Source organism: Chroicocephalus ridibundus, chromosome 2, assembly GCF_963924245.1.
Source record: "Chroicocephalus ridibundus chromosome 2, bChrRid1.1, whole genome shotgun sequence".
In the NCBI taxonomy this organism is placed as follows: Eukaryota; Metazoa; Chordata; class Aves; order Charadriiformes; family Laridae; genus Chroicocephalus; species Chroicocephalus ridibundus.
The window spans coordinates 99,477,658-99,502,668 of NC_086285.1; the positions used below are offsets into that span (position 1 = coordinate 99,477,658).

The window sequence follows — 25,011 nt, forward strand, 5'->3', positions numbered from 1 at the left end:
TGAGAGCAGAAATGATGGTCTAAGGGAAGGTTACTAATGCAGTTCCTCAAGGATCAGTTTAGGAACAGCCCTTTGTCATTCTTTTGCTAATGACTAAGGACAAAAAGTAGTAGTGTGTTAGTAAAATACTCATAGCACAGCTCAGAAGTATTCCAAATGATGAAAAAGTATCATTTGGGACGAACTGAGTAACTCAATGTACTGCAGTAGCAGTAACTGGGTAAAATTTAAAATATGCTTTTGGTAACTTAGAAAAAGAAATTCTGATGCAAGCTAGGAAATATTAGTTGGAACTGCCAAAGGAGAAGAAAGACTTTGATCCGGCAGTTAATCAGCTCACCCACAGAGCTGATGGGGTCATGAAAAGGGCAAGCGCTATTGCTAGCCAGATAGGTAGAGATATTTTAAGTAACATTAGGGAAATATTAATAACTGACTACAAGGCACAGGGAAAATCCATGTGGGGATTACTGTATACAGTTGTCCATGTCGAGGATGAAGACTTTTTTTGTAACTTTTCTATTCAGGAGGTAATCAAGAGCCTTCTTGAGGCATAAGAGGACTGAAATTCTAGACCAGCCTTTTAGAAATAGGACTACAAAAAATAATCAGTTTTGAAGCAGCATGGTAAGGTTGCAAAGGGATGCTGTGATGTGTTCGCCTTCCTTGGCAGGGGCTGGACTTACGAGATCCCTTCTAGTTCTTTATTTTGACCACCCAGTATCAGTGTATTCAATGAGCCTGTATGGCTTAGCAGACAAAGTTCTTACGACATATACTGTTTGTTAGAATTTATATATAGTTTTCAGTGGCAAGTTCTTACCTTTTGGTAACGCTGAGGTACAAATGGAACAGTCTGATTGTACGTTATGACTGTACTGAAAGAATGAGGATGTGGATAGTATCTGTGATGTTTGTTAACCAGTGTCTGTTTTATTTTTGACAAGTGTATCATAGGGTCATGAAAGTGAAGGGACCTTTGCTTTCAAGCCCATTTACAAGAAAGATGCTATGTTGTTCAGAAATTGTTCTGATTAGAAGGGTTAGGGTAAGCAAATTACGCTTATGATTTTAAAGGTCAAATTTTATAATCCCTTTCATTCTTCATCCTTTTTGTCAGAGCATTTAGTAGAGTAACATCTCTTACAGAGAAGGAAGAACATGTTGCGGTAATTATCACGAAACATACCATTTTATAAGCATGCACTATGGGAAACTTCATGTGATGGTGATTCACAAGCAGTTTATCTTCCTGATAAAATACGAAACCTCTATATTGAGTCTGAGCTAGTGGAATCTCTTTACTCTGTATTTTCTAGGGCTATATATGTATTTAAGTGAATTTAAACAGGGGAGTGGCAAGGGGTGTTTCATAACCTTATAGGTGATTACAGTTTATAGCCAAATTATCTCCTGAATTACATTAGCTGAAATCAATGTTTTCTACCAGATGAACAGACTGTTCCATAAAGCCTTGACAGATAAAGCATTAATAAGTGTCAGAGCTGACTTGGTCAATCGAATGATTTGCTGACACTTCTTTTTACCACAAGCCTGCACTTTCAAGTTTAGTGCCAAAGGTTCACTATATATAGCTGGAGACAGCAAATAGATGTTCTCTTTTTGTGCAGATTACTAACCAGCTGCCTGTTCCATTACCTCCTCTCTGGGGCAGCGTTTTCAGTCAGGAAATTTGAAACATGGTGAAGTTACAGCTGCCCAATCCTGGCCTAGAGGACAGGATACCTTCCCATGCAGAACTTGAGGTCCTTGAGAAAGAAGAGGCAGACTCCAGACCAAAATGGGATAACAAGGCTCAGTATATGCTGACGTGCGTAGGGTTTTGTGTGGGCTTAGGAAATGTGTGGCGGTTTCCCTATCTCTGCCAGAGCCACGGAGGAGGTATGTCTTTAATATATCTTAACTTGCTTTGGCTATAAACCAGGTTTAATCTCTGTTTTGGGAAAGAAATAATGGAATATGTTTAGAACTGGGCAGTTCCTGTAAGAACAGTGATGTTCATCTCTAGAAGACTGTCTAATGGAGAAGGTTATTTCACAGGTCGTGAACACCCGCTGAAGTCATGGTAGTGACGGAAGAAAAGGAAGGGACTGTTTTTATTTCAGGACACAGGGTTGATCAAATCAGTCTTGCACTGTCATGTATATAGTATATTTTCTCAATCCAAAACTAGTGTTACTTTACGTACGTACATATATATATATATAAAAATGTATATTTAAAAATACTAGTAAACTACTTAGGAGTATGGTTCTGATCATGATCCCAAATGATCTTTTCATAATAGGGTTTTCATTGGTTTTGGACTGATCTGTGTAATGGCTGCAGGGTCAGTGTGTGTGTGTGTGTAATTTATGATAGGAGTAACAGCATGAAAGTAGCTATCGTTAAGAATACGTTTTTAGTGGTTGGTGTTATTAAGTCATTTAAAATCCAAATGCGTGCTGTTTGCCATATGATGTGCTGTGACTCCTTAGGGTTCAGGTTAGGACTGAAGGACTATATTAAAATTTTGTTTCACTGGTTTTCTGTTTGTTTTTAAAGGTGATCTCGAGATTAAATATTTTATGACAACATAAATTTTAATTTTCTGCCAGTCTTTTCCACCCACTATCTACTTGTTATTTGCATTTCGCTCTGGGATATCTGTCAAAAGTCTTTGTTCCTTTGTGGTGTTTGGTGTTGAAAGAAAACTTTTGGCTTAGGGAACAGTATTTCTAAGTAATTTTCCTTAAATGTACATAGTGAGATGTTTAAAAACTGCTCTTCCTAGTTAGAGCAGGGACCAAGGAGGGCTCTGTGGGGAGCTGCTGGTACAAACTCAGGGATGTTTAACAACATATGATTCAGTTGCAAGAAGAGATGCTTTTAACATTGAGATTTTTCTGACGTGGGCTGGTGTTTAGAGTTTGCAGTGCAAACAGGAGGTCATTTGCAGCACAGCCAACTCTTGCAACAAAAAAGTTACAAGGCACATGAAAAAAATCATAACCCCCTTTCAACATGTGACAATTTTCATTTGAAAAAGTGGATGGATGTCTCCAAAATTCATGGCACTCGTTGGCTTCTCAGGATCTTCTGCTTAGTCTTAGAAAGTGGACACACCCTCTCTCCCAAGGTTGATTCATAGATACTTTCCTGCTTTTCTGTCTGTCTTTCCTTTCCCTCATGTTCTAGCCATATGAAATGCAGCTTGTCCAAACATTTTGGATGAGTTTTGACTTAGTCTCTGCCACTCAACATGGTGGCCAAGATGATTCATTCATCTTTGTGTTTGTGTGGCCCCCTCAGGGACAGAGTAGGGGAAAACTGCAATGTTATGCAGTTTTGGAAGAAGAACCTTCTTCCAAGTTAACTAATACAAAGCATACACCACACTCATGAGTGCACTGAGGAAGCTCCATTTTCCCCTCATCTGACCAGTGCTTTTACCCTAGGTGGTGTATGTCTTCATACCTCATGTCTTTGAGATATGTCTTCGCTGAATCCTGGGTGCAGAGCAGCAGGAATCCCTGCTGCTGCTCCCCTTCACTGGAGGTGGGGATTATGCTGCTCCTCAGTTTGTCCCTGGCACGATTATTTTATAGCATCCCAAAGCTCACTTTGGATATGATGGTGAATTATGGCCGTGCATTAAGAGATGGAAAAAAAAACCTCCAGCTATTTACCACACAGTAAATATCTGCAGAGGATGAGAAAAAGTCCTGTGTGATCACGTAATTAGAGGTTGTCTCATAAGGTGCATGCAGAATCAAGGTCACATGCGCTACCTCGTGAAAACAGTTTCTAATTTCTGAGGGTTGGCTTTGCTATCTTAACTTCTTTCTTTTTGAAATACGAGTTACATGGATGAACGTTTGGAGTCATTTTGCACGGGTGAGGTCAGGTAGCGAGGGTGTAGATAGTATTTCAGTAAGGACACTCCCAAACGAGGTTGGATGTCCACCTGCTTTGTGAATCAGTGTTTGCACATTTTATATCCCTCATGAAACAAATGGACTATAGCGAAGTATAAAATTTACCCTTGTAGTACTTGGAGTTCAGGGAAGGTGGATTTTTTTTCTCTGCAAATTGACTGTAGCGAAGGTAGTTAGGAGCACTGAGTTGTATAGATAACGCTTACTTTCAGATATCTGAACGTAAATCTACAATTATTTGTGGGCTGCTTCTTCCTACACACAACACTATGACAGCGTTTTAACATTGTGATACCCAAATGTACAGAAAAAAATTGCTGGTTACATCATTTACTTACTTTTGTTGTCATAGATAAAGAGCTTACATTTTAAAAAAAATGGAATATTTACCCCAGTAAAATTTGGTAGAGTAAAGCACATTTTGTCCTTTTTAGGACTTAAAATACATCATTACCACAGGTGAACTAGATTTCAATATACACGCAATGTAAAAGCTACAGTGTTTGCCTCAGTGCTTTCACCAGCTTAATGAGATTGAAATTCCCTTTCGTTTGATAGCTGTCTCTGACGTTACACATAGCTTTTGTTTAATCTTTATTGAGCAACATGTCATTTAATTAACTGTTAAACATTTTCGTTTCAGCCCTGATGAGTATTATAAAAAATGGCATGTATATTTAATGTTTAAACCATCGAAATAAAAAAAAAAAAAGAGGTCTTCAAGTCCACAGCTTGCACGTCTGCAGTAAACCTTGCCACTGAGTGAGGGAAAATTATTTCATCTCTGTGCATGCCACATTGAATGAGGTGACAGCAGTGACACTGGCAGTTCCTCGCGGGTACTGGTACCCTCACTACAGCTGAGGTCTAAGAATATGATAGTATAGAAGAACATCTCTGCCTGAAGTCTACCCTGTCTTCCCTTCATAAGGAATTATGTGAGAGCAATAATAATTTTTTAATTTCACATTAGAAACTCCTAGATTAAAGAGAGAGCAATAGCTATACAGATGTTCGAACCGAATATTATGTGTTCTGAAATGCAGTACTGAAATAGGAGGAGAATGTAATATCTCATCTCTAAGGTTTTCAGACTGGAAAGATTACTCATTGTTTATATATACCTATACAGCATTTATTTTCAGATCATTGGTTCATTTGTTAGGTTCATAAAATTGTGACAACTTAAAAAGCATTGATTTCTTTTTTTTTTATGTCCCCTATAGCAGCTTTGAAGAGTTATTGTGACTTTTTTTTTTTTCCATTATAGCTTCTTTCAGATGGGTTGGGGAAAAATTGAGAGAAATGGAAAATACAACAGAGTTGGATTTCTGAGTTGGAAGTTAGAATTGAAGCCTGGAAGGAGAAAAACCCAAGAAAGAGAAAAAAGTGGCGTACATAATTGAGAACTGCCATTTTATTTCTCTTGAAAATTTACTGATGTTCCTCTAGCTCAATATAGGTGGTGTTACTTAATTGTCCAGTTCTAACACAACACACTCTGCATTTTTAAGTCATTGAGCTACCGTACTACACACGGCTAGCCCTTCATGATAGAATTGTTTTAGTTGTATTTGGTTTTGTAGGGATATCAATTCTGCACTGCAGGTGTATAAACGCACCATTTATTTTATGTCCGTGATAATGAAAGGGGTGGATGGAGGCCCAACTTCTCCATTTGTGCCCATCCCAGAACCTGAAATGTATTTCCCAGTGATTCCAAGGTAACAAGGCAGCTGGGGAGCTGTGAGCACGCAGTTGGGCAGGGCACCATTTTCACGTGATAGATACTTTCACAAAGACATCCTTTCCCCTTTCTTGTGGCTGCACGAGGAAGGACATGGAGTGCCTTTATCTGACTGGTCTGTCAAAGATGCGTGATGCTTAAAGACTTTTTTTTATGACATCTTAACAAAGGTCCCTCTGTAAGTACCTCGAGACCTCAGGAAATCCCCTGAGGTTCATAGAGTGCTTGTGGCATGTCCACCACAGAAGATGGTTCAATTCTGAGAGTCTTGCAAGCAAATTTGATGCAGTGTGGTGTCCACAGGGAGAGTTACGGTGTAGGGACAGTGCTGCTGCTGAATCTCGCTATCTTGGTTTGCAAGAATGTCTCAAGCATGGAAAAAATGGAGCTCAAATCACAGTATCAGTCAGCCTGCTTTCTACTGAAAGTGAAAATTGAGACTACCATTGAATGTTTTCTAAAGGAAATGCTTCTAGTGCTTCATAGGAAATGGCTTGATCTCCCCTCCCTTCTTCTAACAGATAAGGCAACTACCAAAAAAAATATTTCCTTTGACAGGTATGATAAGAAACAAGTGGTCATAGATTGAAAGGACTATGAAGGACTGTGTATTTCCTTACACAACAAGATCTTTGACCAGGGGGAGAATTTCTAACCAAGTCCTTAAGTGATCTCAGTGTGAGCTGATGAAAGCACGTGATGTGTCTCCATTAGGAGTAAAGATGGTTAAGCAATGCACCTTAGCAGAACTAACTGCCAGTCCATTCTTAAGCTTCAAGAAATCATCTAAAATGACTGCAAGCTGAGTTTCAAAGGGTGATAAGGACTTACCCTGAGTGCAAATGAGGAGTATTTGGATCAGGTAGCTGTGCAGATCCATCTTCTGGACTTAATTACTGCCGTTGGTGAGGAAGGGCTTTACCAGAGAGACGTGAGGTTGCGGTACACCAGAGACCTATCCAGCATCCAAAAGGGGAGGTAAAAAGAAAAGATCCAGGTGAAGCATCTGTACAGACTCTGTAGGGTGAGCTTTCAGACTGTTAGGAGGTGTCTTGATCTTAAAACAGAGAGAATGCTCCGGAACTAAAAATTGCTGGTATAAGCAAACAGTTATCTTGTCCTTATGTCCTTTTACTCTCATGAGAGCTCCTTGACAGAGTGTGACAGGAGGGAAAGTGTGTGCCAGACTGACGTGAGGTTGGAGGAAATGACATATTTCAGGCTGCTTGCAGCTCCATGCATTGACAAGTAACTTTGTCTCTGTGAAAGGCCAGAGGCTGTGTGTGGAGGTTGTCCCACTGACCCTCCCATGTAGGAAGAAAGCCATCAGGATGGGGGGAGGATCTCAACAATGAGAGAACACTCATCATGTGCACTGCAAAAATTCAGTCTTCTATGAAAGCAAGAATAAAACATCTGGGAGAAGTGCTGTTCATAGAAATAGGTTGGGGCATCAGTAGAGAACAAACTCTTTGAAGCCAAATCTGCATGCACTGCATGTCAATCAGATGAAGCGGGGCCCTTAGGTGCATGCCAGTGCATGTTCCAGCACAGCTAAGCGTGTCCACACAGATAAAATGGGACAAATCTTTAGAAATGCCAGAAGCTGAAAGGACAGAGCGAGTCAGTTCCTTGCAGTGACCGAGTCTGACACAGTTTCAACGAATCCCAGAACCTCTGCCAGAGTTGGATAAGACTTTGCATCATCCTCAATGCCTCCGGGGCACAGGCAGCTGAAGAGTACATCACCATTTCTGGTGTAGTTGCTTTTCAGCAGCCAGTCAACAAGGCATGGAGAAGATTGCCCCATTACAGCTGACATCAGCAGCTCCTGCTGCTAGTAATTTTGTAGAAGTCCCTGGAGTGGTGAGAAGACAGAGTGGAAGAACCTTGTTTTGGAAGCGATTCTAGTCCCTCTAAAACTGAAATATGCCCTATGCCTTTCACACGTTTGTGATGTGAAAATACATATTCGGAAAGACAAGAGTCAGGAAGTGATTGCTGTAGCACTGATACCATTTGTAATGATATCTTAGCTAAGACCTCAATGCCAAATTTGGATTTGCAACTAGAGGAGTTCAGTTTCCTTAAATCTAGGGTGGACAAAGATCCTTTATTCCTTTCTGGCATTACAAAATAGCCACTTTCCTCCAAGGTGAGAGAGTACCAGTTTGAGAGTCCTAGATCTAACAGGTAGCTGCTCCCCACTCGTGCAAGGCTTTTGTTCTTGCAAGGACTACGTGGTCTCTGGAAAAGGGAATGTAGCTGTAATGTGAGAAGTGGGAAAGAAAACAAATGGGATACTGTCCTCCTTGGTGATGATGCCCATTTTATCCATTTCCCAAGGTGACAGATTGGTACAGAAGAAAGAGAGGAAGAGTCAGAAGAGTTGGAAGTTTAGCAAAACTCTCTACAAGTAATTCATAATGAGTCCTTCCATTTTTTTCACTAATAAAAATATGTCCCGAGTCAATTATTCTTCTATCTTTCCTTTGAAACCTCTTAAGTTTGTCAGTCTCCATTTTTACAGTTATAGATAGTTTTTAATGCATGCAAGATGAGCTACATTGACATGCTCTGCACAAGTCTGAGAAGATCGTGTCTATACAGCTACCTTTGACAAGTGATTTCAACAAAAAATGTATTTTCCAGTGCATCACTGATTAGTCATTCAACCTGATGTGCGGCATGTGCATTTTTGAAGTGCTCAGCATTTTGAATATTTTATGAGCATTTTATGTATTTAAAACTACTGATTTTTGTTAGTAAATCTTAAAAATGTCAATGAAAGACAGGTGAATAACTAGTGTTACTTGAATTCCATAGGAGTGGAAGGCAAAAAGTATAGTTGGCTGATTTCATTGTAATAGTGGCCGCTTGATACAACAATCTTGTTTTTGGCAGACTTTATTGAAATACACAGAAATTGAAGACTTTGCAGTAATGATCATTTCTAAAACTGTGATGTAGACGACATCAAGAAGATACCCCATGGAGCGGACAAGCATGCAGTTCAGCTCTTCCAGAAAACATTCAACTACCTTGAATTCAAAACTATAGTTTCCATTCTTCAAATTTTCTTTCACTTGCTACCTGATACTCATTGCATACCTGAGGAAAAAGTCAGCAAATACACAAACTGGAACCGTTCACATACTGTTTTGCATTGTTGTAATGCACTTAGGTCATTTACTGCCTATGATTGGGAAGTTAAAGACTTTTTGTAATGACAGATAACCATAATTTTATTACGTAGCAATATTCAAGCAGTTGAGTCTGCACTTTGGTATTCCAGTGTGATGTTATATGTTATCTCCCATGTCTGAGGTACACTTTATTCAGGAACAAAATAATTTAAAAAACTTGTCCTATACTAACCAGCCTTGTCATAATTAACAAGATTTGAACCCTGGACTTCAGATCTTTTCTATTCAAACATGAAAGCTGTTGAACACAGCTGCCAGGAAGTTATTGGTTAGTTTATGTAGACAGCCGCAGGCTCCTGCCTAATCTTTCGTGGCACCTGGTTTAGTTCATTCAACTACTTCATACTATTTGCATGATTCATGATTATAAAACCATAACCTTTTGCAGAAAAAAAAAAAAAAAAAAAAAAGGGAAGTCATTCCAGGGAAGTAGCAACCTTTCTCCACTTGAAATCCAAAGGTAGCTTCTTGACAGTTTAACCTTGGGAGTGCGTAATTTGTGTTTATGTTTGTCACTTGGGAAGAGTAAGGATTCCTACCTGAAAGCACATACGTAGTGAAGTCCCCTGCTTGGGCAATCAGGCAAAAGCATTGTTCAGAAACTGGAGAAGCGTTTCCACAAGTATGCTTACGACTGTCTTGCTGTTTCAAAAGCCCTCAGAACCGAAATTTGTGCTTTATTGTAGTACTTCACTGATGGGAAATAATGGGAAATATCTTTTCTTTTTTTTTTTTTTTTTTTTTTCTTATCCGTTTCAGGAGCCTTCATGATCCCTTTCCTGATTTTGCTAGTGCTGGAGGGTATCCCCCTGCTTCATCTTGAGTTTGCCATTGGTCAAAGGCTGAGGAAAGGCAGTGTGGGTGTCTGGAGCTCTATCCACCCTACCCTGAAAGGGGTTGGTAAGTCTGAAGAGGACACAAAAAGCCACCTGCGAAAGCACAAAGTCTCTGAACTGATAACCTTAAGAGCAAAGGTTCAGGATTTTATTCCTCTGTGTCATAAGAGATTCCAGGATCTATTCCTTTTGCCTGCTCACTATCTCTTCAGTGATAGGTCATGTTAATAACCTTAAGGCACTATGACAATTTGGTGTCCACGTTCCCAGGAACAGTTAAAACCTTTCTCTAATTTGAGACTAATTTCGGGCTTCAGAGATATTTTCTGTATTGGCTGTTTTTACCATTAGGATGAATGTTTAAGTGTGCCAAAAATTTGTTCTGTAACTGTTCTGTGGATTAATAATAGTTTAATCTTTCTCTAAGCTGGACTATCAGACTTCAGCTCCATATGATGTTACTTTCTTACATCTGAGAGAGATACTATGCTAAAAACCATGGAGACAGTATTTTGCAGAAAGTACTTCTTTACATCTGTATTAGACTTCTGACTATTCAAACACTCTATCTGACAATGTAGTAAAAGCAGCATGATGCATATAGCTTTAAAAACACCATCGAGAAACACTGGGAGGATGACCAAGCACTGGCACAGGTTGCCCAGGGAGGTTGTGGAGCCTCTGTCCTTAGAGATACTCAAAATCTGCCTGGACATGGTCCTGGGCAACTGGCTGTAGGTGGCCCGTGGCCCTGCTTGACCAGGGGCTGGACAAGATGACCTCCTGAGGTCCCTTCCCACCACAGTTCTGTGATTCTGTGGTCACTGCACGCTTGAAAGGGGAGAAACGCAGCCAGTTGGGATTGTTGTTGGGATCTACCACATCTGTAAATCAGTTACAGAAGATATTAGTTCATTGCATCTGGAATTTTTCAAGATTCTTCAGAACCTAAGAGCCCTCAAGAGCTAATGATTAGCGTTAACTGTCTGCCAGAGAAGTCACCAGAGGTTGATTACTTGGGAGCAAGTGGAGAAGGACAGCTGCCAGCTTCAATCCTGCATATTTTCACAGACTTTGCCTCCTGGCAGCTATCCATCCTATATGACAAAGATTAACCAAACACATCTGCTGACCTCTGCAGTGACATTGTGGAAGGGAAAGACAATTTGGGTCTCGTTTAAGGCAAAATCCCAAGTCAGTTGAGCTTTACATGTACCCAGCATCCCAAACTCCCTAGATATCACCAGGCAAGACAGAGAACAGGATTGTGTAGTGTCCGGCCACCCATAATGTTGGCTCCTAAGTGGGTGTCAGCTTCAGTCCCAGTGTAGTTTTAGGCTGTACGTCTGTGTAGAACTCACCTGTCCAACCTTCACGTAAGGAATTCACAGTCATTAAACCTACATCCAAAGGGTAAAGGCTATTAACCATGGAATTAGGGTGGGGAGGAGAGTAGGGAAATGTTGAGGCTCATACCATGTATTTTGATACGCCTTGAAGACAAGAGTATTGAAATTTGCATTGTGTTCTGACTTTATTTTTTTAGGCATAGCGGCAATGTTTGTATCCTTCCTGGTGGGCTTGTATTATAATACTATTATTGCCTGGGTAATGTGGTATTTCTTCAACTCCTTCCAAGAGCCCCTGCCTTGGAGCAGCTGTCCTCTCAATGGCAACTTAACAGGTATCTTTTATGAAATATTGTATTTGGTTGTGCAGCACATTTTTCTGTTTTAACAATTAGACTAAATGAGGCTCTTTCTGTAAAACAACAGCAAGGCATGGCAGTCCTGTCAGGAACATTGTGCTATTTTAATACTTGCATCTTGTAAAAATTCACATTATATAAAATGTGATCAGTTCTTAATCCTTCAGACAAACTTTGACTTTTCATATGAAACTTCAGGGCTGATTTTGACAGATGTGTTCACATAGGAAATATTCACCAAGTGCAAGTCTAGCATAAGGATTAACGTTTTCCAGATTTAGACAGTGTGTTTCCATCCATCTCTTCACCAACAGCCCTCAGTTAGCATACTGAAAAGGAAAAAAAAAAAAAAAAAAAAAAAAAGAGATGCGTAATCAATGTGAAACACCTGTATCTCTCAATATCAATATGACAACAGTCTATAGCTCCTTGGAGACTGCTTGGCGATGGCAGCTTTGTTTTCCGTAGTCAGCCCTGCATGAAAGTGTACGAAGCAGATTTTTCTGGTGGGTCAGCGAGCAGCTCTTCAGAGAGCTTTGCTCCTCTCCTCCCAGAATAAGTATTAAAAGCCTCATAAAAGGGCAGGCCAGGGCAGAATACTGCTCAGGTCAGCGCATTGCAGGGAGCTGAGAATCTGACCTGAGCTGCCAAGACCTTGAATGGTGCCCCACAAAACAGAAGGACAAAGAATTGCTGATCCGAAGGAGGTGTGGGAGGGGAAGAGCCGCCTGGCTGCAGGAAGCTCTGGGCGGGTGCCCACATGCCATGAGGCAAGAAAGAGCAGGGCACGTGTGGAAGGGCCAAACTTGTTTGGTTTGGTTTGGTTGGGTTATTTTTTTCCAGATGAGGTAGGAAGTGTACAATCATTGAAAAACCTGTGCCTAACTGCTTTTCTTCTGCTAAAAAAATATATATCTATATTCCATGCAATATACGTACATTTATGCTCAGAAATCCTCTCCACGCTTTCTTTGGCACAAGAGGCTTCCAACCTCACATTTCTGTAGGAAAAACGAAAAATTATAAAGATAGAAGTGCCTCTGAGTGAGCTTCAAAGATTTTTATCTACATGGTTGAATTAATAGAAATAACAACAAAAATCTGTATTAAAATTCTTGTTAAACAGTTCCCTTTTAAATGTCTCCTTTTTCGACAAAACCAGCCTGTAAGAATCTGAAATTTGCCAGCAACGAATCCATTGGCATTAGGTGGTATAGTTTAGAACACTGGCGATTATTATTTGACTTCCTTTTTTTCAAGTAAACAAGAAGACATACAGAATGACAACCATTTTGTGATTACAGATTACATAGAAGAGTGTGCCAAGAGCTCTCCTGTGGATTATTTCTGGTACAGAGAAACATTGAACATCTCCACTTCCATTAACGATTCAGGCAGTATACAGTGGTGGCTTTTGTTATGTTTAACATGCGCGTGGGGTGTACTCTACGTGTGCACAATCAGAGGCATCGAAACAACAGGAAAGGTACTCTATTTTGGTTTTTTATGAGATGATATTCATTATGCTGTTGTGATTCCTTATTCATACAGACTTAATCCTGATACGGAAACTGCCTGTTTCTTGAGTAAAAGCATGTCTAAAACTTCATGTTTGTCATCACTGAAGTTGTTTTTTGAAGAAGGAAGCTGAACAAAATGGAATTATTTGATTTGATTTGGTTTGATTTGATTTGATTTGATTTATGTGGAGATTTCTGTGAACAATTTGTCTTCCTTGTCCTTATAGGTCCTGGTAAAGCATCCTCTAGGTCTTACCACCTTAACATTAATATTAACCTTTAACGCAGGATTGAGGAACTCAGTCTTTTTGCTACGGCCATTCTCTTCAAAACATACATGTACAGATATATTTGAGTTTGCGCTATTCCTTAATATTATCTCTCTAAAAACGAGATAATTATCTCTCTAAAAGAGCAAAGCCCTAAGAGCCCACCCTTGCATCAGCAGCATCAGCCTGGTCTCGGGGTGTAGATTATTTCTTATACTGCTTTTGAATGATCTGAGTTGAATTTCAACAAGGCCAATTTGTCTTAAACAGAGCACTATAACTGTAAAAATGTTTATTATCAAATGTACTGCACATACTGTTTCACTTGAACATAATTTTCTGTAGTATGTTGATTGTGACTTGCTTGAAACTTGCCATCATTGGTAGTCACAGTACCTTGTTTATTCCCCTCTTTTCTTCCCTGCAGTGCTATTTTTATTCAAGCGTTCTGTTTTATTTAAGTGTTTTATTTACATGCTTCTTGTGCAGGCTGTGTACGTAACATCAACTCTTCCCTACCTTGTGCTCACCATTTTTCTAATCCGTGGCTTGACACTGAAAGGATCAACGAATGGAATTGTGTATCTCTTCACCCCTAATGTAAGTCACTGCGTGGTTCGTCCCCTAGTGGAACTTCATGTAATTAACAACCAGTTGAAAATGAGTCTCCTCCATTGGTGCTTTTATAGAATCATAAAATCATAGAATGGTTCGGGTTGGAAGGGACCTTAAAGATCACCTAGTTCCAACCCCCTGCCATGGGCAGGGACACCTCCCACTAGACCAGGCTACTCAAAGCCCCATCCAGCCTGGCCTTGAACACCTCCAGGGACGGGGCATCCACAGCTTCCCTGGGCAACCTGTTCCAGAGCCTCACCACCCTCACAGTAAAGAATTTCTTCCTGATACCCAGTCTAAATCTACCCTCTTTCAGTTTGAAGCCGTTACCCCTCATCCTATCATTACGCTCCCTGATAAAGAGTCCCTCCCCATCCTTCTTGTAGGCCCCCTCAGATGCCTTTAAAATCTTGATTCTGGGAGGTGAATCCTTTGCATCGGATGCTAAATATACATATATGCACACATTCTCTCTCTCCACCGTCCATCAAAGTCTGCTATAAAAAATGTAAGGATGATCACAGAGCAATACAATGGGGTTGCCATAAAGGGGCTTGCTCTCTTTTCCTATATTGTAGTAAAGGACAAGTCTAACTTTGAAGCATGAATTGTCCAGTTGGGAGCAGAACCCATCTAATCAGTATGGCTATATGGACAAAAGACCTAAGAGAATGGTTTAACTACACAACAGTTTTTAAACAAAATTTAAAAGGGTTTCATTTTCCATGAGAAGGCCTCTGAATGGTCATTATTAATGCTAAAGAATAAACAGCTTTTGTGGAAGTAGGCATGGCAGCTGACAGCTATGGGAAGTAATTTGTTTATCCATTTTCAAAATACTTATAGAAAACCTACAGATAGGTTTTCTTTTTGAAAAAAAAAAAAAAGCTGTTTGACAGAAGTATTGGTATATTTGCTAACATTCTTCAGAAATGGTAAGTTCTGCATTGTTAAGGTTCTTTTTTTAGTTATTGTTTTAAATCCCTCACATTCAGTCTAAAGAGCGATGTCGCACATGCTTAAAGCTGTATGTCTGATGCCTCAGGTTACCGAGCTGGCTAACCCCGTGACGTGGCTGGACGCAGGTGCTCAGGTGTTTTACTCTTTCTCCCTGGCCTTCGGAGGCCTCATCTCGTTCTCCAGTTACAACTCTGTTCAGTAAGTAGCCAGGCAAAAGCCAAATTTTATGCGAATATTTCTTTCAAATGGAGCATGTCCACTTCTGCCCTGTCGCTATACGGTAACGACTTGGGACCAGGACACCGGCCCCTCAACCGTGTAAGGCACACCTCTGACTGATCCTAGCTCTCTCGAGCCAAGATTTTAGGTTCCAGTGCTGGCTCATTTCCTTCGGGAAGGTGTGGTGGTGCAGGCTGGAAAGAAGGGGCCTGTCTGGCCACCACCAGATGATGAACAGGAGCTTCCTTTGCAGGAGTGCTCAATGCATGGTGGTTGCCCTTTGTCTCCACACTGGCAGAGCTGGGTGATGAGACGCACATTTCAAAGCAATTTACAGGCCACGGTTTAAATCTTTAGCTTAGAGATTAGAAGATATATCTAGGAGTTCTGAAATTCAAATTCAGTTCCTTCCTTTATATACGCAATGGGGCCAGGGAAGAGGTGGAGTACAAACTCCCATCACCCAGGGAATGACCCAGTCAGCAAATTATGACATGGTGCTGTATTCTACACTCACCCTCCCAAAATACTGGAGCAACCACCAGTGCCTCTTGGTGCCTTCCATCCCTTCAGCACTGTCTTCTTGAAAGACAAACTGTGTAGCAAACTCTCAACCTAGTATTTTTGATAAATGTCTCCAAATTATGTTTTGGTTATCTGGTTTGGTCATGCATTCAGAAGTTTGTGTTTCAGTTTTGGCTCAGGTTTGACGACATCATACCAGCATTTCAACCACTGGTGTAATTCCCTGACACCACTCTTTATTTCAGATGTTTTTCAAAAGTAACTGTGGAACTTTTTGGTGCCTGCGAGTCTCAGCATGAGGTGACAAGCCCTGCTTCAGGTCCAAGCCAATGTTCCCACAACCGTGAGGAGCAGGGCTGAGAAAGTTCTGCATCTTTCCAAAAAAGCCAAAGAAAAGGAATAGTGTCCTCCTGCATTTCCAACACACAGGGCTGTGGCACCAGGCCACATTCCTTCAATTCTCAATCATTCATGACTCAAGGAGGAAACTGCAGAAAGTAATGAGATTCCCATGGAGATACAAGAAAAAAAGATGTAAATACCACAGTGTTACACTGTAGTGTTGGGCCACCCGCAGTCCAGCACCAGCTGGACCAGGTGTGAGTGACTCTGCTCTGAGATGGTTTGGGAGTATAAACATCCCAGGAAATACCGTGAGGTTTCAGTGCCATCAGGGATTCACTCGTTCATAACCAAGAAGAGCTTGAGTACCTTACTTTCTCCGGAGAGGAGAAATATTTTTGTCAAGCCTGTCATTGAGAATCTCACTTTACAGTGAAAAAACTGACATGAGCATACAGCAAGGAATTTCAGTGCAATGCCTTCCACCCACTGGAGATCTATTTGCAATGCTATAAATGAGGAAAGGTCACAGTGTCACAGGTCTTGGCTGGGTAGGCTTCTCTTTCCTTTCTGCTTGAAGATGATCAGAAAATTAAATATGACACATCAAGCTAATCTCCATAGTCCTCTCTAGCCCAAGAGAAATACAATATCAAGACCTTTACAGCCTTCTCATAAAGCCATTAACTAATTTAGTGTTGATTCTTTATCTTCTCTCTCAGATAAAAATCTCTTTCTGGCTCTGCAATTTTTTTATCTAAGCACAGATACACTGGCAGGTCCCCACAGCAGAGAAGTCTCTACAAAGCAGTTTAACTTTCACAATGTAACAGCTTGGCTGGCCAACCTTATCAGCGTAACATTCCGTTGTATTTCCAAAACTTGAGGACGTTTTGAACCATCTTCTGTCCAACAATCAAGGCTGTTCCCAAGTGCTCTTGGCTACTGCACTTCACCATACCAAAGTGCTATGGAAACTTCAGGTCACTTTTCCCTTCTGACGGTCCGAATCCAAACCCAAATCTTCCACCTTGCAGCAGAACACCCCAGCAGCTGAGATACAGCTTATGCCAATGTGTTTCTGCATCCGTGCATGCCGGGCATGAAGACGAGGAGACACACTTTTTTACCCTTCGTGGTAACATGGAGGGTTCCTCCACGTACCCAGGCGTGGAAACAACTCAGGCAGTTATTCCTTATGAATAGGATTATTTGAGGGGCATAAAAAGCATAGCTATTAAGCTGCTTAAGGCATCAAGTTTTAATTCACTAAATTTGTCTTTAAAAGCTGTATGTAGTCCTAGAGAGCATACTGATGTACCTGTGCGTCTGTAGACTACTTTTTTGTTAGTCTTGGTTGCCGGCTTTTAGTATTTATTTTGGGAATGTGTTTGAAATCCTTTTTTTTTGTTGTTTTTGTTTTTGTCTTTGAATTGCAGCAATAACTGTGAGAAAGATGCCCTGATTATCTCAGTGATCAATGGTTTCACATCCGTCTACGCAGCAACAGTCATATACTCCATCATTGGGTTCAGAGCCACAGAAAGATATGATGACTGTTTTGACAAGTAAGTTATTGAAAAGAAAACCCAGAATACACCGGTGTTTGCTTGGCTGAGGCAGCTCTGTTAGCCTCACGGTAATGGATTTATTATTTCTGAACAATTGCAGCTCCTGACCCACGTGGTATCAGACCACTTATTACTTCGAAAAAATTAAATCATGTGGTATCAACACCATAGGGTGTGATAATTATTTGAGCCACGTTATTTCCTAGATAAATGTTGTGTAAGCAACCATGTTTTACATTATTCCCTGATGTTTCCAAAAAGTAACAAAGGAGGAAGAAGATATTCCATATTTTAATGTGGGTTTTTTTGAAAGAGTTCTTTCAAACCACATAAACTGTGGTTTATGTAACAATTTCTATTTACATGAAGGTAGATTCAGTTCGTGATACATTATTTCAGTAAAACATGCTGAAATGTCTATAGTTTTAGAGGTAAATAGGAAAAATTAATCATTTGCAACAACGGATATGAAACGTGTTCTGAAGGAATGCGTTTACTTAACTGGATAAGGCAAGTTTCAATAAAACTGGTTCTGTGAAAAATTGGATTTTACATTACACACGTCAAAACCAACCAACCAACCAACCAACAAAGGATACTAGGATGCTGTTGCTCTGCTGCTGTTTCTAGTATGGCTGATGCCAAATCCCCAAAGGCCTCCTGACATGGTGGCCGAACTACGCAGCTCTGCCTTGGTGGTCACCTGCGATGAGCCATTTTAAGAAAGCTCCCCGTGGCCAGGCAGTTCCGACAGTCCTGCAGAGCCCTGGCCGCAGCTGGATCACCGTGTAGGCTCCTCAGGTACTGCCAGTGACTCTGCCTACTGCATTGGGAAACTACCCACATTAATTCATTAAATGCTTCCCATTTTAATTCATTAGGTGAAGCTCTGCAACCACTGGAAAATTGTTCAGAAACTCGGAAAAAAAATAATAAAAAAGCCAACAAAACCCCCAGAGTTTACAACAATAGATGCCTACTGAGCTGACATACGGCATATACCCTGGTCCCTGTGTTAGCTCTGTATTTAGGTTGCCTCCTGAAGAGCTGAAATGCTAAGGTCTCATCAGACATATCTAATTTTACCGGAGCGATTCAGACTTCCTTCTAACCAGGGCTGCCAGACCCTGTGGGTTCCAGCCAAGTTCCTCCACGTCAGCTGTAAAAGAGCGTGATGCGTAACTGCAGACACCTTACACATTCCCAGAAGCTGCCCAGTGCTGGAACTGGTGCCCAGCCTGCAGTGCACCACCCGCTGGTCACCTAACTTCTGCACAGGTCCTGTCCATTTAGCTGTCATCTGGGCCGTGAAAGACAGTATCAGACTCTCCTTGGAAGAAGAAAGGAAGAATTGCACGTGCACAAAACTGCTGGACTTCCCAATTTCAAAATCTGATCTCAAGCAACAGAAGCATTGCTTCCTTTGTACCTTTATAAAAGACATCGTGCTCTTAATAACTTGCTTGAAGACAAAGATTAATCCTGAGGATGCTTACAAATAAATAATTTCAAATTACTTGTATTTCACTTTTTCAGAAATATTCTTACTCTGATGAATGCATTTGATTTGCCAGAAGGTAATGTCACCCAAGAAAACTTTGAACAAATGCAGCAGCTCTGTAACATGACTGATCCGATGACTTTTGCAACCCTGAAGTTTGAATCCTGTGATCTGGAAAGTTTCTTGAATGATGTAAGTTTAATACCCTGACTCATATCGATACCATAAATATGGCAGGAATGCAGAGCAATTGTTTTAATTGCCTAATTGCTTTTTCTTCCGAGGTTGTTGGGTTTTTATATATCCCCACTGATTGATTGCAATTGGCTTGGAATGCTCGGACTGAGGAATGACTTTTGTTTACCCTGTTTTGCTTTTGAAGAGACAAACTGTTTAATTTCTCTGAAAAGCATTGGCGATCTGTCAGACTAGCAACTAAACCCACAAGTGTTCTAGGCTGACCTCATGCAGCTGGCAAAATAGCAGCAGGTATTTCTCTGGAACTACCTGGTTGCAGCCGTGGTGGGACAAGATGACTGGGGAAGAGTTTCTCAGTACGAGTGTGTCACCACACAGAAAGAACGGACCTTGATACCAGGGTGAAAAAAAGTTACGGGAAGAAACAAATAGGTGCACCTCTCGTTTTTTGGTTGAAAAAGTGGTGAATTACAGACGAAAATCGGTGCCCATGAAATAGAATTTGTATTATAACTACAGTAAATATATTGCTGCATTAGGAGGTCTTTGTGGAAACAAAAAGCCTGGGTATTGTGGTATGGTGTAGCATACACCACGTCTAGTGAATGCCAATGTAAATTTTAAGTGCCGCGCGATGTTAATGATGAGCCTAGTTTTGGAGCTTCTGAAATCTTCCGCAGGGAGTTGAAGGAACTGGCCTAGCCTTTATTGTCTTCACTGAAGCTATCACCAAAATGCCTGTCTCACCTTTGTGGTCCATCCTCTTCTTCATCATGCTCTTCTGCTTGGGTTTGTCATCTATGTTTGGAAATATGGAAGGTGTGCTTGTACCTTTACAAGATCTTAAGATTATACCCCCCAAAGTGCCTAAGGAACTTGTTACAGGTAGGTGCTTTTATAGAGACCTCCCTCCTCCCCAGGGAATAACTTGTATGCTGAAAAATCAACCCACCACCCATCTACTTTCCGATCTGGCCTGGTCCTAAGACTCCTAGATAACCTGCTGAAGGTTTTTCTCCTGTCCCCCAAGGAGGCAGCTCCTGTGAGGTTCTTTCTGAGCCCGCAGACGGCTGCTCCCCTCGTGGCTTGCCCATCAGCCTGCTCATGATGATTATCATCTCCTCCACTGGGAAGCTGGAGGACCCGAGTCCTTCACCCGGGCAGGATTTCTCTCAGTGCAACATTGTCCCACCGACTAGGAGGGAGAGGACCTGTTTTCTCTCCTCAGCCTTCTCCCGTTTTGTTCGCAGCATCTCCCACGTGCGCAACGGTAGAAGAGTTTTGCCATTTTACCAGCACAGAAGCCTTCTCCAAGTACCACTCAAAAAGAAAGTGGTTACCCTCAGGCTGCAGCTGAAATAAAAATTACTTATAAAGCTTTCTAGCTACTGGGAAAATATCTCACTTTTTTTTTTTTGGTTTGTTTTCTTTGCCTAAATGTGCTGTTGTTTTGTGCTTGTTGTTTTTTTTTCCACAGGTCTCATTTGCTTGGGGTCTTACTTCCTGGCTTTTATTTTTGTGCTGAACTCTGGTAACTACTGGCTGGCTCTCTTTGACAGTTTTGCTGGCTCCATTCCCCTGCTGATAATCGCATTTTGTGAAATGTTTGCAGTCGTCTACATTTATGGAATAGACAGGTATGAAATACAAGTTAAACATTACCAGAAACTAATGCATAAACGGGTTAGTTGTCTAGCTGCAATCTGGCTGCATCCCGGCCCATAGAATTTCTGTTCTAGAAATCACTGAAATTACGCAGCTGTAGTTTAGGCTTGCTTATATGCCTTAGGTTTCTGAAATAGTTCTGGACAAAAAGAAAAAATGCTTTGTTACGAGTGCATAGGGACTTTTATTTATACATGAAAGCTTTCCACTTTATGAATACCTTATAATAGATAACGCTCTATAACAATCCGCTAAAATAAACACATCCCTAAGACGCTGTAAGAAAATATTAAGCATTAGCAAGTGCCCTGGAGTATAACGATATGAATGCAAGTAATTTATTTTTAAAGTAGGCATCAGAATGTACGTACTTACAACAGTTATGTAAGTGCCACTATAGCTCATTTACACTTTAAATATGGTGACATTTGCAATAAGCCTTCTTCGGGATAATTGCGTTAAATATTTAATTCGCAGCAGCAAAGTGCAAGCACATTGGCACTGAGCTGACGGTTTAAAACAGGTATCTCCCAGGCGTGTTTAAAGTGAATGCCAAATGATACCGTCCAAAGCGGGGATCTCCAGGCAGGCTGCGGGTCCTGTTTTACAGCAGGATGCAAATCCAAGGCTGCTGAGACACCTTTTTAGCTGACAGGTTCAGGACTTTATCAGTTGCAGCAGTGAGCAATTATCCTATCAATTTTCTAGAGAGGTAATAAATCAAATTTTTGCCACCGTTCTGTTCATAATTAACATGTAAGAAATATGAAAGAACCACGGGAACTTCAATCACCCGTAGGTTTTCCTTTAACCTGCGCCAGACCCTACAGCTGTGCTGCTGCTGGCCATGGGGTGAGTGCCCTTGTGGCCCATCTTCCCACACTTGGGATTGTATATTACCTGAGGAGGCATGAATAGACTTAGGTAAATCAGATGAGCAGAGGGAGTAGCCTAGAGAAAGAAGGCTTATTTTAATTTATTAAGGACAGAAAAGTCTGTGTTGATCACTTTTCCTTCCCTTTAAAATCTCAGAACATTTTACAAAGCCAAATTAAAACTATTCCTAGGACTCAAACATGGGCTGAGGCCACAGAGGGGTAGGGATTGCTTCAGAAAAGTGCTTCACAGCGAACTTTCATGTTCCTGGCCAGTATGCATCGCTGTAGCCCTCTTAGAGTACAGAGCTTTTCACAGTTGCCCAGAAGTGGCATTATCCAGATGATAACGACAATGAGTTATCTGCATCTGGTAAAGAGATGGCCCTCCTGCTTGAAGGAGAACCTGTGTGTTATCCATGATACTCACATGAACTACACCTAGACACGCTCTGGAGTCAGGACATGGGGCTCCATATCATTTTCAGATTGATACCTAGATCTTAGAATGTTCATCTTAGGGATGAAAAGATAAAATAAATTTACGTAGTAATTGAGACTCAACTGAATTCTGTGTGTGGTTCATAGCTGTAGGACCAACTGAACAATCCCCTCAGACTTATCTCCACAGGATACGGAGGAAAGCCCGACAAGAGGACTAAAAATAGAAGCCCCAAATTTCCAAAATAACTATTTTTTAAGAAGTGTGTGCAGATGGTGCTGCATCATATGTAGAGGTCATAAATTGTTTGAGGACTGATGCAGACAGTATCACTCTCGATGCGGGGATTGTTTCTTCTTGTGGGAAGTATTTTTGCCCCATTGTCCATTGCATGCTCTATGAATAACCCAAATAACACGTTTTTTGGTGTTCTTAATAATGTGTAAAGTTAAATATTGTTTCAGTATTCAACCTAAGAAGACTTAGAAGTCCAAATTAAGCAAACATTATGCATAGAATATAATTTTTTAAATTATTTCAATTTGCTTTTGCTCATTTTTAATATGGTGTCATTCCTTTTAGTGTGTGCAGCTCTGAGATGCTTACAAAAAAATCCCGAAATGATACTGCAACATGTTATAGGGAAGTCCATATGCATTGACTTCTGTGCTGGAACTATTTTGCATATGCTTCCCATACTTCTTGAACAAAGTACATTTCCAAAAATAATTTTCCTGACTTCCTTTTGAGAAATGTGAGTTAAAAACTTCTAACATGGTTACAGTGATATCTACCTTAATCTGAACTATTTAGGTCTAACTCCTGGTGTTGCTGTCAGTCCTTGTTTCACATTGACATTAGCAAAGGGAAGCACAGCTAGGTGTAGGTTGAACTTTCCTGGTTATGGGCAGGCACCCTTTGATCCCGACCAGTTTTTAGTGTCCTGAACTTCCTGGTTTTGTTTCTAGGTTTAACAAGGATATTGAGTTCATGATTGGACACAAGCCCAATATTTTCTGGCAGGTTACCTGGAGAGTTATCAGCCCTCTCATTATGTTAGTGATCTTCTTCTTTTATTTTGTGGTGAAAGTCAATGAAGAACTGCTCTACAGCGTTTGGGACCCTAGCTATGTAAGTATATAAAACCTAAATACTAATTTAGGATTATTTTATGTTTTCTTCTTTAATGTAAGAGTCATAGTTATATTCGTGTCCCATCTGAAACAGTTTTCCGGTAAAAAAACGTACTACAAGACATAAAGTGATAATAAAAAGTAACACCTAGAAAAATAACTCCTAAATTCAGCTGTGATGCCTGCAATTGGTATATAGTGACGCCTGAGTAGCTTTTCCAAAGCGGACAAAACCAAAACATTAGTCCGATTGTCAGGCAAGACTGAAACAGATGTCAGTTTCCCAGTAGGGATTATAGAAGAGCTGGAAATGTCACAACCTTTCTATGTTAACAAAGGACCAAATATGTGAAACTATTTTGATATTGCACATGTTTCTGTGTGCGTTTAAAATCACAGCACTGCAGCCGTGCTGGTTACTCGTCACTGCACAGAAGAAATTAATAACAGCTAGTATTAATATCCAGATTTCTTCTTTCCTCTTCCAAACGTATTGGTATGATTTAAATGATAATTGCAGCAGTAAGTTACCTACTTTTCCTTTGCTACCTTTCCTTTCCTTTCCATGTCGTCTTCTCTCCATCACTTTTAAGTAAAAATAAGTCCAAGACAGCTGAGAGTGGAAAACCTTAACCTGGAAACTGCTGTGGAATTGGCAAATTATTGTGCCATTATGACGAGCTACTGCTCTGATCACATTTTTGATCTGTAGAATTGTTGAACGTGTGCACGTTCCCGGGTATTTGTTTCTCAAGACTTTCTGCAACTTGATTGTTTGCTCTTTCAGGAGGATTTCCCCAAAACACAGAAGGTTGAATATCCCAACTGGGTGTATGCTATTATTGTAATCCTCGCTGGAGTGCCTAGTTTGGCCGTCCCTGTCTTTGCCATCTACAAAGCCATCAGAAATTGCTGTCAGAAAAAAAATGATCAGACGGGCCTTATGAGCTCCACATCTGAGACTTCTGTTAATGGAAAATTAAAGAATTCAGCGTAAAAATGTGGAAGAATGTTTTGTCAATGAGGAAAGTAAAAATATTTTATTTAAAGAATCCAGAGTTAATTTTATTTTCATAAAAGGATAACTACGTGTTGTTTCCAGGTAAACATTTGTTTACCTAACAATGCAATGCGCTGTGAAGAGTTAATGGCTTGGATCCTGGAAGCAAAACAGCCACATTTGCAAGTGATTGGAGCACCAGGCCAAATCATTTGTCCTCCTCCTGGTTCTGGAGCCAATTTGTTTGAAACTGGCTTGCAGCTCTCTGTTTCGGAATGCACTGCGCTTGACATGCCTTAAGTGACTCTTCCATGTCCAATCATTCCGGTTGTGTGGCCAATATGAAGGATAATTTAATACTGACTTCTCTTGCACATTAAATTGTTTTACTTTACATGCCACTGTGTTGCACAAAGCCACCAATATTATTTGTCTCATGCAGAAGTTTAAAATATTTAATAAAAACATTTCTAAGGATGAGAATGACATTTTGATTCATTCATAATTCTGGATTTTTTACTAATTCATAGAATCATAGAATAGTTTGGGTTGGAAGGGACCTTTAGAGGTCATCTAGTCCAACCCCTCCCTGCAATGAGCAGGGACATCTTCAACTACATCAGGTTGCTCAGAGCCCCATCCAGCCTGACCTTGAATGTTTCCAGGGATGGGGCATCTACTACCTCTCTGGGCAACCTGTTCCAGTGTTTCACCACCCTCATCATAAAAAATTTCTTC

The 25,011-nt window shown here is 40.6% G+C and overlaps 1 protein-coding gene across 1 annotated transcript; it reads left to right on the forward strand.

Annotated features, from left to right (window-relative positions):
• Positions 1-1,599: 1,599 nt before the first annotated feature.
• SLC6A19 (solute carrier family 6 member 19) lies at positions 1,600-24,745 on the forward strand. The gene is made up of 12 exons (XM_063326305.1): positions 1,600-1,902; positions 9,651-9,791; positions 11,274-11,411; positions 12,740-12,921; positions 13,714-13,824; positions 14,888-15,000; positions 17,328-17,456; positions 18,996-19,152; positions 19,839-20,043; positions 20,636-20,795; positions 23,109-23,271; positions 24,061-24,745. Exons 1-12 carry the CDS (start codon positions 1,701-1,703, stop codon positions 24,268-24,270), a joined length of 1,911 nt encoding a protein of 636 aa, XP_063182375.1. The 5' UTR covers positions 1,600-1,700; the 3' UTR covers positions 24,271-24,745.
• The last annotated feature ends 266 nt before the right edge of the window (positions 24,746-25,011 follow it).